Here is a 15,765-nt window from a genome sequence, read left to right on the forward strand (position 1 = left end):
CTTCTGCAAAAATCCATCATCTGCTAAGTCCTAACTATATATAGTTATAACTATTTATGTGTAACTATACTGTTAAACAATAACAATGCCAAAAAAAGGAACTATCCAATAGAACAAAACCCAACAGCCTAGGAAGTATCTGGGTAGAGCAGGGCAGAGGTCCAAGTTGTAGGATGTATAAATAAAAATGTACATAAAAATTTAGATTAACAACATTGCACTTCACGGTTTAATTTCAGCAGACCTCTGAAACTAAGCAGGGCCTTGGCTTATTAGTACTGGTGGAGGAGACATCCAATGGAAATCTGTAGCTGCTGTTGATCACCTAGAAGCTGGCACTCCTCCCCCAAACCGAATGTCTCAGTCAGGTGACTGGGGACACTGCTGTAGGAGGTACCATACTTCAGATGTTAAATAGACGTCTACATTACTCTTTTATTAAAGGTTCCACCATTTGTTAGAGCAGGATTGTTCAACCTGGTGCCCTGGCTAAATACTACCCCAGGATTGTGCAAACTGACCTACCTAAAGTTACTTTAATCTCAACTGATGAAGTAATTTCTCATTTCTATACTTGACTTGACTGCTCCCAGGTGGAGGTGAAGTACTGTAGGTCCCTGCCTATATGTAAAGCACTTTGGGAATAAAAAGCACTCTATAAATACATTTCATTATTAAGTTAAACCATTTAAAATGTAGATACATTAAGACACAGAATTACAGAGTTGTATAGCCCTCTTTGTGCAGTGCTATTGGATAAGCAATGCCGCTACAAAATTTAATGTTGCTAAAGGTTTGATTATTTTCTATCTCAACAGAAAATATGGTAATTCTCCCTTATGTTCCTTCCACCTATATTTAATTTTTCTTACAATTTTCTTTTCTTAGCCTACAGCTTTTCTATGACTTAACATGTGATACACCTGTGGTTTTCTTTTCAAATAAGTACAATAGTGAGTTCTCATGAGCTCAGAGTGGAACAGAGGCAGCCTGATAAGTCATGTTGCAAATAAAAAGGGACATAAATGGAAAATTCAAATAACATAAACTAATCCTTCATCAAGACCACAGTAGCAGAAGATTACAGCGACACTGGACTGCCCTGTGGAGGTCAGCCAGGAATAGCTGGTCTTTCTCCAATTGAAACAGCCACTCTGACAATAGGCTTTATCCTGGCAGCACTTTTTGTTTGTAAGTCATTGCTTTGGTGGATCACCTTTTATTTAAAATAACATATCTGTGACCTACGGTACAGAGTGGAACTGGTGGTTATGGGCTTGGAAGTGTGATCTCTAATTAAACAAATGGGCAGATCCATTTAGTCAGTGGAAACTTTATTTTCTCTTTAGATGAGGAAGGAGTGCGTTTACTTAAAAAAAGGAGGTTAAAAGCTAGAGGGAGCATAACTGTTGACCACTTCTGTAACAACTCTGTCTCATTTTCCTTGGGACCCAGGGTGGTCTACCACTACAAACATATTTTTAAATAAACAAACGATAAAAGTTATACTGTGTGGGACTGACATACGCTTGGCCCTGACTTCAGTGTCTTTTGGCTCCTGGTTTCAGATACCTACTTCTTAAAACAATTCCATTATGAGGCTTTTCAGATCTGCCTGCATTTTTTTATGGCACAGAATAAACTGGAAAATGCACAAGTGCACTTGCAGGAATTTTGCAATGTATTTCTGCTTCTGGAACTTTGGTGTATTTTTTTAGCATTTGGAAACATTAACTGTAAATAATCTAGCGTGCCGTTAGTACAGATTATACAGATGGTAAGAGCAATGGCTCACAGATCATGGGTTCTGAATTTCGGGAATACAATCTGGTGATTTGGAGGGCACAAAGAGGAAGCAGGAAATGTGAAACAACTCGCCAAGCTTGGTCTGGGTTTTGGGGGCTGAACAGTCTTTTCCTTTTCCTTTGGTGTTTTGTTTTATATACGTAACAGCAACACATTTCCATCATTGTTTTTAGCTTTGAAATTTTGAAAGCATCTAAACTGAATAAAAATATTAAATGAGGACTTGAAGTATTTGAAGTGCATCTTTTGTGTTGATATTTATTCTGTCTTAAAGTATACTAAAGTCATGAGGAAAAATCATTTTTGGGTGTTTCTGTGCTAAAATTTGTTTACTCTCTTGATCATTCAACAAATGAATGTCCATAAGCCATGTGTAGAGAAATGTGTTATGAAGAAAATTGATTTTTGAAATTCATTTAATGTTTCTGTGTCATTCTAGTTAATTAATTTTTTGCATCATTGTGATTAGGAACAAGTAAAGGTTTATTCCGTGCTGAAAAGAGAAGAAAAGAAATGCAACATTTCGGCTATGGAGCCTTCTTCGGGTGTCAATCATTGTGATTAGTTGATTTTTTTTCCATTTTGAGAATCAAGGATTAAACACCACAAAAATGGAACAATCAGCCCAGCCTTTTTTTTTTTAAAAAAAAGCCTTTGTCTCATTACCGTTTTGGGTCCTGGACAAAGCTTGCAGAGTAATACATTTATTGTTGTGTACAACAGCTCAATCAATGAGGAGGTCTAAATGTCAGTGTCTAGGTGTTGCAGAAGTGGTTGTAGTGATTGATGGCAACCTAATAGCATGGTGCTGCATTGACCAAGTCTCTCCTTTCTACCTTTCCTCTTGGGTAAGCCTGACTAAGCAACATTGCAGAAGTGCAGCACGTATCCACAAGATGGTTGTGTTCTGAAGGACTTTATTGGGACAGCTATGCCATGTAGAAGGCCTTCTTGCCAGACCTGACCCCCATTAAACCATTGTGAGGTGTTTGGAAACTAGGACTCAGAGTCTGAGAACAAGCACAAGCTTGTCCAGGCTCTGCAGGAGAAATGTGGCAAACGTCTGCAAGAGGGCCTTGGCAGCTTGGTGCAATCTTGGTATGGCAGATGTACAGCTTGTATTGTTTCCAGCAGTGGCCACACAAGATTCTTGCCGGCGGCTTTTACAGTAGACATTGAGGTCGGGTCATGAGTCCTGTTGATGACAAAATGTTCATGAACCCAATGAATTTCCCTAAACTACGTTTGTTCAGTAAAAAATCAGAGCACATGCTACATGCTTCCTTTTCTACAATTGGTTAAGCACTGTGACTGGTAGATTGGGATTATTTGGCAAGGGCACCTCATGACACACAGGCCACCACAACTTCCTGGGTGCCTATAGGCATGTGGTGATGTTGGTGAAGGACTTTGCTGTGCTGAACCTATGTTTCCTGTGATGGGTTTAAAAGATCTAGAACATGGGCAGGTCTGAAGAGTCTGCCTACACTTTCTCATTCTCTCTTGTGTGTGTTTGCAGTGTTCATATCCATGAGCTAGGACAGGAAAAACACAGATGGTCATGTGCAGATGAAAATATAAAATATTAAATATAAAGTTAATATTTAATATAATTAAAATAGAGTTAATATAAAAGAATAGTAGAATATTGGTGGTTTATGGTCATATTCCTCCAGTGCATATACTTCCTGTCTGCAGTACCGAACTTTCCCACATAATAAGGAGTTATGTCTTTAGAAGCTTCAAGCTGTTAAGAAAAAAGAAGGCTCATTGGCATTTCACTACTGAAAACAAGTCTCGGAAAAGTCCTGTGTGAGTGTTTGTGTGCAGATGTTCTGTTGAAACCTATGACTCAAGCTCCTGCTCACTTCGAGCTGAAGCAGTGGCTTGTGTGTTTGCGCGTCACGTAGGAGAATCGGCAGCCAGCATGTCAGATGGGATTGATTTAAACCTGGAATACTGCCAGTCTGCACTGTTTCTTACAGTTGTTCTCAGTTGTTTCTGTGATTGTAAACTAAAATGGGAAATTAAGTTTTGATGTACAGACTAATAATAATGGTCACTCGGTCAGACACTGTCAAATTCTGCTTTTTATTTGTGTGGTTAAACCTCCTGCACTGATCCATGACTATTACTAAACATTTAATGTGTTTCTTGTACCATGCATTGGGTTTCTCTGTCCCCGAGATACAGGCTTTTTGGTTTGTACTCTATACTGAGGGAGATAACTGACATCAAAATGTTAATTTCACTAACCGTGCTAATGCCAAGCGATGAGGCAACAGAAAACACACAGCTGTGACAGGAAAAGAAACAATGCAGTCATGTGTCAGGATACCAAGGTTTGCATGGCCATGTAATAGGAAGTGAGCTGAAAATATGCCTTACAAAACTATCTTGAGAAAATAAGATTGATGAAAGGTTAATGTGAGTAAATGTTAACCCAATGATGGTATAATCCTTTTATGAATGGAATATCAAATGACTATATGACTTATGAAAGTAAAACCTATGGCCCTGGGTGTAAGGCATTGACAAAAAAACTCAGCTGTGCTCCCATGGTTGTATGTGGATGATAAATTCCAAATTCTGACATACAAAATTCTCACAGTTTTTACAAACATCTACACTAAAATGTCAGTGATTTGTAATATAGTGCACCATCATTCCTCCATTCATTAGTCCAAAAGGAAGTTTAAGGCAGGAAAAGGAAGTTAGTCAAGACTCATAAGTCTAACGCCCTTGACTTGCACCCACCTGTCCTATCAGAGCTGTCAACATCCTCTACTTTATGGGTGCTGTTCCTGTTGTAAAGGTGGCAGCACTTTAATAACATAATCATTTATTAATTACAAGATATAAACCCAACAGAGATCTTGATGCACTTATTTTTAATGATGGAAGAATTTTCATGTTGTACCACTCTGTTATCAGTCTGGGCCAAAATGCAGCTCAATAAACATGGTTGTTTATCTTCATTGCCATACTTCTGGATGCTTTGATGACGATTTTATGACCTTCTTTCTACAATTTCCCATTTGACAAGATTTTGGAAAATCTTGTCCTAGCTAGTTTTAAGATTGTATTCTTCCCCATTCAATAAGATGTGATCTGCCAGTCACAACTATAACAACTTCCATCCCTTCAAAACGGTCACCTTAGTAGCTGAAAGAAAATCTTAAACAGGTGTGTTTAACTGATGGAAGTTGGTACAGGCATATAGTGGATTACGCCTTATTAAATGAGGGAATAGTCTTAAAATTATTTGAACAATGTTGACAAGATATGAACTCAATTCTGTTTTTAGGCACATGTGTGTTGTAAAAAACTTGCAAAATCTTCTGAACGCCTGCCTTTAGGTCCCAGACACCTTTCAGCTTATGTTTGACAAGGAGATCTGTAGTGACCATCTGTGTCCCCATCATTCCCTAGGTATCAGTTTCAAGGTGATGGACAGAGTCTCACAAAACGTCTGCCCCCCCAATCTGTCCAGATGATCGGTTATTGTGTCTTCATTAATGTTAGTGCTCATATTTCAGTCAGTGGATACGTTTTTGGGAAGGTCCAGCTTTCTAACAGTATTGTGTTTGTAAAAATAACGTGGCCAAGGTGATAGTCTAGCATTTTCCAGATGGCTTTTAGGAATGTACCAGGCTTTGATCTCCATTATAACACCCCCACCCCAACAAAAAAACTGCAAAGAAGGCAAAGGGAGGGGATTTTAGAAGACTGGTGAAATCAGATGATCAAATAATTAAATATCGACTTTACTCAAATTAGTTACTGGTGTCTGAAACCTGATCTTTTTAAATTGGAATATCCTTCAGTAGAAGGATTCAGACCTATTATAAAGTTTTAAACTTTTTCAGTACAGGAATAACATATGATCAAAGTAAATTGGATAATATCCTTTTTTATTGTGTTCAACTACAGTCTCTAGGAAGAAGGAATTTAACAAGTGAATGAATATACATAGAGTATTTGTTTGCTGTCACATGATGCTGATGTTATAATTTTAAAATATTCCCTGACAATTTGTACACTTAAATGGTCTATCCAATCCTGTAGTATTTTGAATGCAATTTTATTACCATAAGATTTTATTTTTCCATTTTCTTTATTTCATCATTTGATGTCAAATCCATTTGCAGTTACTTTATCCTAAGATCTGTCTTTATAGGAGGATTTGGGAATAAAACAAATTATTATAATTTTTTTTTCTACTGTATTGTAGAGGTTTATTATAATTTTTTTTTCTACTGTATTGTAGAGGTTTTTTTTATAATGCCACTTCTGTATTTTGCCAATCAAAACTGTCAACATTCCCATTCCTGGAAAGGAAAAATCCTGTCCCACTTAACTCAACCTGATGTCTTCTGGAGATCTTTTGTGTAATAGCTGTGAAGCTTCCTTTAGCTCTTTTAATCTTTGGCATTGCAAATTTACCTCTGAAATTTGTCCAAGTAACAGAACAATACTCAGAGCAGGTCACTTGGAGGTGAATCCTGTCAAACCGTGTGTACTCTCATGACTGTTGTTAGAAATCAGTTCGTTTAGTTAATCTGTCAGTTGGTTCTGTAAGATTTGAGTACACCTTGTGTGATTATGGCTGTAGAAACATGAGGTGTTACTTGAACATTTTCTTTTTTTTGTTTCAGTCACAGGAACTGCTTTAAACGGCTAACTGTGATGTTTTTCTTTGTCTCTTTTCTCTGGCAGGTGTACCTCATCAATGTCACATACTCCGATTCCACCTCCCAGATAATCTACAGGAGATACAGTAAATTCTTCGACCTGCAGGTAAAGAAAAACCTTGGCAGCATTTCAGAATCCTGCAAACAGTTCAGATCTACAGTTCTCCCACAACACAGCACATGTTAGTCTGCTCTTTATAGAACTGTACATGCTCAGCCTTTGTTCTTCAACTTATCAGCTGGCAAAATTGAAATTCTAATCGGCAAATCTACAAAATCTATCTATTTCTTGGTCTTTGAAATTTGAGTAAATATGGTATCGTTTTCCCTTGTCGAAACCAATCATCTTTATATTTTTCTTTTCTCAGTTGTGCATTTTTTTTGCAGAAATACTGGCAGGCAGAATGGCAGAAACTTCACTGGACCCACCTATAAATCAGTTTCATGTGGCTTCTGAATTGGGTATCAGATATAATGGAATCACAGTAACTGCTTTCAGATATTGACCACTTTGTGTCAGTTGTCTCTTTCAAAATGGTTCCTGATCATTTTTTGTGTTGGGAGGGAGTCTGGAGTATAAACACATTTTTTTTTCTTTTTGGTGGGAATTAGTGTGCAGGTATGGGTTTGCGTGTGTTTAGGGTCTCCTGGTCTTTCTGGTAAACGTGAACAGCCTGCAGAAGAGAAGTGAATATCAATGGGGTCAGTGTGCTCCACAGGAAATGATGTTTCAATCAGGGAAGGCCAATTCTGAAAGGTCCTATTGAGAATCTGAGGGGCCTGACTGGAATGGAAAAGCCCCACTTGTTCACTTACTACTCCTAGAGAGGTATAAGGCAAGGTGAAAATAATTGAACATAAGAAACCATCATCTTATATGTGTCCTTATTTCATTTTGTCTCCTAGCTTGGTAAAGGTCTTGCTATACTGCTATACAATTACTGCTTATACAACCATGCTTTTTGGTTCTTTCTTATTTCAGTGGTGTCTTGTGTGGTTGTCCTATTTTGTCTTGAATTTAAAGCTTGCTAGTTCTACTAGATAAGTTGTTATTGTTTTTACTAGCTTGATGGCTTATGTGTTAAGGTTAAGAACATGTTTCAAAAGTAGTTTACTATACCGGGTCTTGCCCTTTCTTTAAACAAAATGCCATGTCATATCTCTGATGAATTTTAAAAGTTTTAAAACTGTAATTATAAGCCTCTGAGTCGGTTAATGGCGCTGAATATCAATGGTAATTAAATCAGGTTTTTAAAGTACCCAAGACTAGTGGTTGCAGATAGGTATTTCTCCACCATGGAGTTTAGTGCTTTTAGCCTTTAATGAGTGGAGGTTGGATTTCCATCCCATGTTCCCTTTATCTGTTAAGGAGAAGAGGAATGGTACTGTAGGTACTTAATGAGGCATTCAGGGTTGTTTTATGGCTGTGTGGAGGCATTTGCAGGAAACATCCTTTTTCCATTTCCATTTCCATTCCATTTTATTTGATGGAACTGGAGCAGCACTTTTGTAAACGCATTGTAGTGCAAAGAGTTCCTGCTGGTGGCTGAGTCACTACTTTGTAAGAAATAGAAGTTGCAACACTGTCTCATTTCATTGCAGTCCCTGTTATTAGGTAGATTCATTGAGCTGTGGAAAAAACATGCCCAAGTTTAATATGTGCCTGCACACAACCAAGATTTATAATTCAGGATATCCCGGCTCGTGTGTCATTTGCACTGAACCAGAGATTAGGGGTTGTGACAAAAATATCCCTGGTCAAACATGATTTGTTTCTTCAAAACTTCAAAGGAATTGTCAAAGATACAGGTTAATTTGAAGGCAGTACCCATGATTCCAAAGTGTAATTGAACTAGTGATGTGCATTATTTATTAATATATTAACACAGATTCGTAAGTAGTGTATATGTGTATTTTTTCTTGTAGAGTTATAACTTAAAAGAAATCTTTAACCTTTTGCCTTAGAACTTTTCTCTTAAAAATGTCTGGATGGGGCTTTCCTGCACCATTTCATTGGACCTGTAGGACTGTACTTGATTTACTCTCCCCTAATTAATTTGTTTAAATAACACCATTTCAATCCAAATTAGAAAGAGGACCATTAATTGTTTAAGTACCGGAAATGATAATCCTCAGCATTCTTCGTATGCTTCTAATTATATTCATTGAGCACTTTGGTAGATAACTTTTCACTTGGAGAATCATTTTGCAGTAGGCCTGTAATCGTTTGCCATTACATTTCCAGATTAATAATTTACTTGTTACCAACAAAATCCTCCTGATGCTTTGTGTAACTGAAAATGAGTGAGCACATACAGGAAATAGCCATAGTCTCCACAAACCAGTATGATCATAGTGCAAGGAATTTGTGATCTGCAAGTAACAGAGATTTTGTATTGTACCATGGAAGACCTAAGTGTTGGTTTCCATCATAGCAGAACTAACTGGGTCAAGCATGATTGCGATATTCCTAAATTTTAGGATTCAACACCTGAGTTTTGGCCACAAGATATTTGTTGTGAAAATATGTGCATTTGGAGAAATGGATTGAAGAAAAGTCACCTTTTGGGAGAAGCTTTGTTAAGGTTCTGTTCTTTTTTATGTGGTTTTAATTGAGTCAGTATGGAAAAACTGGAAAAGATCTAATAACGTTGACCACACTTCATAAGATTCATAAGAGAATATCATGGCACTCCTTTTAACATCCTTTTTTATTTTAAAAAAAGACAACGAGTGAGCTTCTGAGATATCAGATTATTATTTCAAGAAAGGGAGATTAAGCCCTTTAAGTCCGTAATTATCCCCCCCCCCCCTTTTTAGACAATGCATGTTAAATTTATTCTGGAAAAAAACATTTTTCAAAAAAATGCTAATAGTGGACTACTTTTTTGTAGAAATAACTGGTTTAGGACTGTTCCTTGCCCTTTCTCCAACCCCCAATCCAGTGAAGATCTTTGCTCGGGGTTGTTGTAGGTTGAAATTAACTCCCCTCCCCCTGCACCTCCCCCCACCTCACACCTCACCCCTGACAAGTGTTTTGATTGAGGCTTCTGGAAATCCCTTCTCCTGAACAAAGCAGATTAATACCATCTCTGGTGTGCTCAATCAAGCAAGCCCCTGGATTCAGAAAGTAGAAACTGAGAGAGGTTGATCAGCTTGGAAAATTAAGCTGCTCCAGTTGCGGTATAGGAAAAGTGCACTGGAGTGCATGTAGGTTGCTGATGTTGGGGGGGGGGGGGGACCTTGTCTCTCTATTTTTGTTTGAGAGCTTTAATAATACATCAGCCTCCTTTTTAAATATCCCATGAATGGGTTCTGTGCCGAGGAAGACAGTGAAGAATGTGTTGTGGATCTATTTGTGCCATTTGACCCTTTTTTTAAATTGAATTCATCAAAAAGTATTTTCTATTGCAAAATTTTAAAAGGTATTTATTTTATTCTTTCATCTGAAGATCTCAAAATATTTAGAATTTGTCATTCTATTTTTAAGGCTGACGGTACCGTCAAATGTATTAAATCCTCCACATAGTCAATTACAAGGATGAATGGTCTGTCATTTGATAATGCCTAGTCTTTTAACACAGGAAATTCTGAGATCACCAGCCTATTGCCAGGTAACTGAGAAAACACCAGTGAGTTGGAACATTTGGCCACAGGCCTAGATACAAAGATACCGATCCTTAATTATAGACTCACATTTTTTAAGGAGTTTTTATGGAATCTATGATTCTAGTCACCAGGAGTGGAACAAAATATATATTGTTAAAGCACCATGTGTAAAAACCTAAAGTGGTAAAGGAATGACTCAAGTTTATATGGTGTCCATGCCTATATGACTCTCATTGACATCATAGTAGGAGCTAGCTGTTACAGTTCTTTTCTCGTTTGTTCTGGCTCTTTTTAAAGTCAATAAGAAATGTTTCAGAGTAAGACCTGAGTAAACTTTTGAATTCAGAGCTGCATCACCAAGCAAGTTGCTTAGGAACATGCAGAGGTTGATTGCTTGCCAAAAAGTAAAAATTAAGAAAAAATACACTTTTGCTGTGTCACACCTGAAGGAAATTTTGCATACCTAAATAGCTATTTTCTCATATGTTAAAATGTATATTTTTATGTGGACTTTTGTTAGGTAGTAGTAATCCGCTTTATTGCTTGTTGTTGATGTTAAAAATCAAGTGACACAACCGGATATTTTCGTGCAGATAACACATATTGTTAGATGTTGAAATGCTCTGTTTATCTCTTTGTTGTTCACATGACAGCTGTTGTGATGAGTTTAGTTAATTTTAAATAATCAATTCCAGAAAATGAGGGTTTGTAAAGTAAAATGACTCTCGTTTGCTTGCCATTAGGTAACTGATTAAACATCTTATTCAGTTATAACAACATAGCTAGGTAGCTAGTTCCATACTCCCACAGCCCTTTGTATTAGGTGCCTCCTGTTTTCCTTTATAAATTAACTTCGTTGTAGTTTCCACATATAATTTATGTTTTATGGTGATTTTGAAGAAGTTAATTGCTTGACTATATCAAGATTTTGAATACTTGTATTAGGTCTCGTAATCTTATCTTTTCAAGAGGTGGACATTCCTTTGAACTCTGGAATGAATCTGGTTGATCTTCTGTACACTGATTCCAGAGTAGAAAGTAATATCTTTTTGGTAATATGTTGACCACAATTGTATACAATACTCTAGTGTTACGATTGCATTGTACAACTTTAACTTAACATTCTTTCATTTAAAGTCTATATATCCCAACATTTTGTTTTTCTACTCTATCCAAGATTAAAACATCATTATCTACATAGAAAACGTTTTTTTTCTACGTGGCCTCTTTAGGGGCTTCATTTCTCATTATATATTTATAGTGTTTCTGCCTCCTGAATGTAACACCCTGCAATTGTCCACATTAAATGTCATCTGTCAAATTTTTGACTACTCTTTTCTTATCATTGTAAGATGTTATTTCTATTTCATAATCTAAATGTTGCTCATTATTATCTGTAATACACTTAGCTTCATCCTTTTTGGGGGTATTGTAATGGTTTCAGAGACATTTTCTTAGCACAATGTCTAATTAAAAACAGATGTTCACCCCACTTGCATGCAGTAGGTAAATTTACTTTTTTTCCTTTTTTTCTGATGTATTCCTGTTGCAATTATTTTCACAACAGGTTTAGTGGCATCCAGACAAGATTTAGTTCCATCCATCAGAACTCCAAAGAGAAAAAAATGAATTGGTGTGTGAACTGGCCCATATTCAGTGTCATTAAAGTGTCACAGAGTTTGTATTGGTCCTCAGATGTGACCAATTTATGTGCTGGCTGAGAATGTTGTGGTCTCTAGGGGAACTGTTAAATCTTTAATTAAATTCCTTTAAGATGTGCTTTCCAAAAAAGAGTTGTATGAAATTGAAGTTTCCTATTTCCTTTATTTTCTTAACCCCGTCTTAAAGGTTTGCCTCACATATAAACGCTTGTTTCAGAAGAAATAATTTTAATAGAAAACAAAAGGAAGACGAAAGCAGGTATAACGTGCATCATTTTCCTTCGGATATCTGGGTACTATGGCTATTGTCTCTTTCAGAAGTCCTGATACCAGCAAACAATACTAAGAAACCCATTTGCTTTTTAATAATAAAGTGCTGAAGAGTAAGTTATATGATTTAGATGTTTTGTAAGAAAAACAACAGTGTTTATTTTCTTCAGAGTTAACAGTATCATAGGGCTGCTGACCAAATCTGAAAGTAGCACAAATCATGGAAATACACATAATGCTGATGGCAGTGATTTATTATGACCATTTCTCATTGAGGATGAAACTATAAATGTTTCTAAGTTTCTTGAGGGAATGAAAGGCAGTATTAGACATCTTGCTTTGATGTCTTACTTGTATGTGTAATTGTTTTCTATAAGTGAAGCCCTTTTTGTTAAAAGGAGTGGACTATCGACCGGTGCAACAAGAGGTGAAGGGAGAACTGAGCTGAGTGTTCCAAGTGTGAGGATGAACAAAAAATCTTCCAACTAAATACTGCTACTGTCAAAGCACTAAAAATATACATGTGCTCAATCAAAGAGTATATAACTGTAAGCTCTGGCAACCTAGTTTCCTTTAGAAAATGAGAGACACTTGAATTAGCAGCATTTCAATCCAAAACGTTCTGAAGCAACCTGACCAGTATCATGGACATTCTGACTAATTTCCTTCAGTTTCTTACTCACTTTTTGTACACTTGGAAATTAAGACAGTCAGGCCACATGCTGGTTAGTTTGGAATCTTCAGTCTAAAGTTATACTTCTCTCAAAATTTGCTGCAGTTTAACATTTTCCACACAAAGACATCTGTGAAGTCCACATCACGCTATATTGATTTAAATAAATGTGTTAGTTCTGTGTGGTTAGTTTATACTTTAACTGACTCCCTGTTTCAGATTTCTACCTCAGCCCTGTTTGTTATTCTCTTTATATTTTCAAATAATGTATCTTAGCTGTTTAATCTTCTGTTGATGTATTAATCAAGCATATATTAAGGCTGAGCTGTTTAATTCCATTTTCTGAAAGCAAACTGAAGGTGGAAGGAGTTACAGCCCTGCGCAACCTTGGTCACAGACAAGATAAAATAAACAGCACACTGTTCAATATTTGCCTTTTTTTGGAAAGGTACAATGGATATGTCTGCCTTGAAAGCAGCAGACTCAAACCTGGGTACTTTTTATAGGGTGTTATGAACTGCATATCTAATGGGAAAGTTTAGGTGTTTTTTCATTCTGCAATGTAAAGACGGGAGTGTCTCAATTTAAATGTGATGCTCTTGTAATTGACGTGTTGACAGAATAACAGCAGTGTTAAAATTGGTCCATGTGTTTATTGTTGTCTGGAAGATCTGTATGTCTTAAAAGAACCGTGATAATTAAAGGCAGAACATTACGAAGGTTACAAACAAGAGGAGGCTGTTCTGTCCATTTAGCTCATTTAAATCCTAATTGCTAATTTATCAGGGGATGTCATCCTGTAATTTCTTGAAAGAAGCCAGTGTTGGGTACCAGCTTCAATAACATGACTAGATAGCTTGTTCCAGATTCCCTTAAACTATTGTCTAAAGAACATCCTCCTGTTCACAGTTTTAAATGCTCTTACTCTTATTCTCCACTTTTGTTTTATGTTTAGATTAATACAGCCTCATGTTTTAATCAAAACTCTAAAAGACAAATATGTTGTATTACAAATGTAATATGTGATGCTCTGCACAGGTTTTTGGAGATTCTATGCTCTATCCTCTAAATCAGTTGAAAACTGAATCATTATTGTATTTACTGCTGCTTGCACCTTTAATCTCTAAATAATTACAATATTACTGTTTTTGTAGCATATTGTCCTTGTATGTAACAAGCCTTGTCCTGTTAACTCAAACATGCTATTATAAAAGCACTATATTGTGCCTTTTATAAGGAGTTCAATTGTTCAGCCAAATTGTAAAATACTGTTCTATTCATATCTTAATGTCTGTGCCAATAGAGAAAGGGTGGAGCCAAACACCCACACTTCAAACACAGCTCTTTTCTTGTCCCTGAGCACAATCCTCTGTTTGAGAGAAGAAACTGAGAAATATTTAGCTATGCCCACAGTTCTGGCCAGGTGATAAAAAACCAACTGTTTCTTATGAAAGAATACATGATTAAAGGGGGTTGGAGGTCTTTTTGGTTCCCAACTGTAGCTGTATAGAAGAGCACAGTTCCAGCAGTGAAAGAACAGTGTTCCACAGTTTAATAAAAGTAAGAATAGTGTACATCTTTAGGGCAGCATAATAACATTAGTGTTATACAATGGAGTGATGTGAATGAGCAACAGAAAGACTCAATTTATACATATTTTTTCACTGCAATTGTAATGTTTTGCTATCGTTTAAAGTTTTTTTACTAGAGTGATGAGTACATTCTTAAAGCAAATGATTATTCAGTATGTATTGTATGTATATGAATGAATCTAAACAGAATATATTAGAAGATTAATGGGGAGGTCATTCATTTTTCATGCCTGCTATACTAAATACCAAATACTGTTTCCAGGTCAGTATTTGCTCATAGTTCCTCTTTGTCTGGCCTTGAAATCCAATTTCCATTTCAACCCCAGTACAACTAACTGATGAAGAAGACACTTTTTTGCACTTTTGATTGTACTCATTGTATTTCCCAGCAGAGTAGATCAATACCAGTCTTTTTATTCTTAATTGTATTCCCTTATTTATCCACTCCCTGAATAATAAAAAATTTCAGGGGCTACTGAGTGGCTCAGTCAGTAAAAGCACTTGCGCAGGGCACAGGGCTATGGCTTAGATGTCACTGGTGTTGCTGTGACTGTAACCTGCATTCTTCACCTGACAGAGCACCCCAATGTAAGCGGGATATTATTTAGTATCTTCTCACCTTTCAGTAAAACACACAACCACTGTGCCTGGTCTTGTGATAACATGACTGAGAAATGTGCCACACCTCGATCTGGTGCTGAGAAGCTCGCAGTGTTTAAAGTTGAATGGCTTTCACAGATAAGTGTGTACACAGGTCCTCATTCTCCTCCTGCACTAATAGAGTCCTAAGCATAAAGCTGAGCTTTGGACAGCTAAAATCCATATTCCGTTGGCTGTATTAGAAAAATGGTTGTGACTCCAAATAAAAATAAAAAAATAAAACCACCACTACTGGGGAAGCATCCATTAGAATTCCTATTAATCTCCCATTTTCCAAACTAAAGACATTGAACCATTTCTTCTTGAAAGAATGTCCTATGCTGTCGGGGTAAAAGGACTGTATTTTTAATGTCTTTCTTGCAGACTACAAGGGGACCTGATTGAAGAATTTAAAAACCTTAGACCTCATTTGACAAAGTAAACTCTATGGAGTTCTTCAGAACCAGCAGTGAAATAGGAATCAGAGAACAGTTTTCAAACTGTTCAAAGCCAAACAAAGGGGGAAGTGCTTTTAACACCGCGAATAGGATGAACATTTTTACACAAAGAGCTGTGGGACCCAAGAACAAGATACAAGGCATGTTTTAAAGCTGGTGCCTTGACATCTATTAAGAAATAGCTGAATAAGACCTTCATGATTAGCGATGAAACCTCAAGTTTGCTAACTTTCCTCATGTTATTTGATATTAAGAAACGTTTGGGAAGGTTGTGAAATATGTACGATTTTCATTCATTCATTCTTTCCCCATGTACCAGAGACCCTGGAAGAATTAGATTTTTAGCTGATTTTGTGGTTTAAT

At 36.7% G+C, this 15,765-nt stretch overlaps 1 protein-coding gene across 3 annotated transcripts in view; it reads left to right on the forward strand.

Annotated features, from left to right (window-relative positions):
- sh3pxd2aa (SH3 and PX domains 2Aa) overlaps positions 1-15,765 on the forward strand; it is a 145,219-nt gene that overhangs the window by 13,797 nt on the left and 115,657 nt on the right. For all 3 annotated transcript variants that reach the window (XM_088635716.1, XM_088635714.1, XM_088635715.1), the window contains exon 2: positions 6,526-6,606. In XM_088635716.1, the coding sequence (XP_088491842.1) occupies positions 6,526-6,606 (81 nt within the window). The remainder of the gene's footprint in view (positions 1-6,525; positions 6,607-15,765) is intronic.

This window comes from Lepisosteus platostomus, chromosome 6 (genome assembly GCF_059453375.1).
Source record: "Lepisosteus platostomus isolate fLepPlt1 chromosome 6, fLepPlt1.hap1, whole genome shotgun sequence".
NCBI classification, from domain to species: domain Eukaryota; kingdom Metazoa; phylum Chordata; class Actinopteri; order Semionotiformes; family Lepisosteidae; genus Lepisosteus; species Lepisosteus platostomus.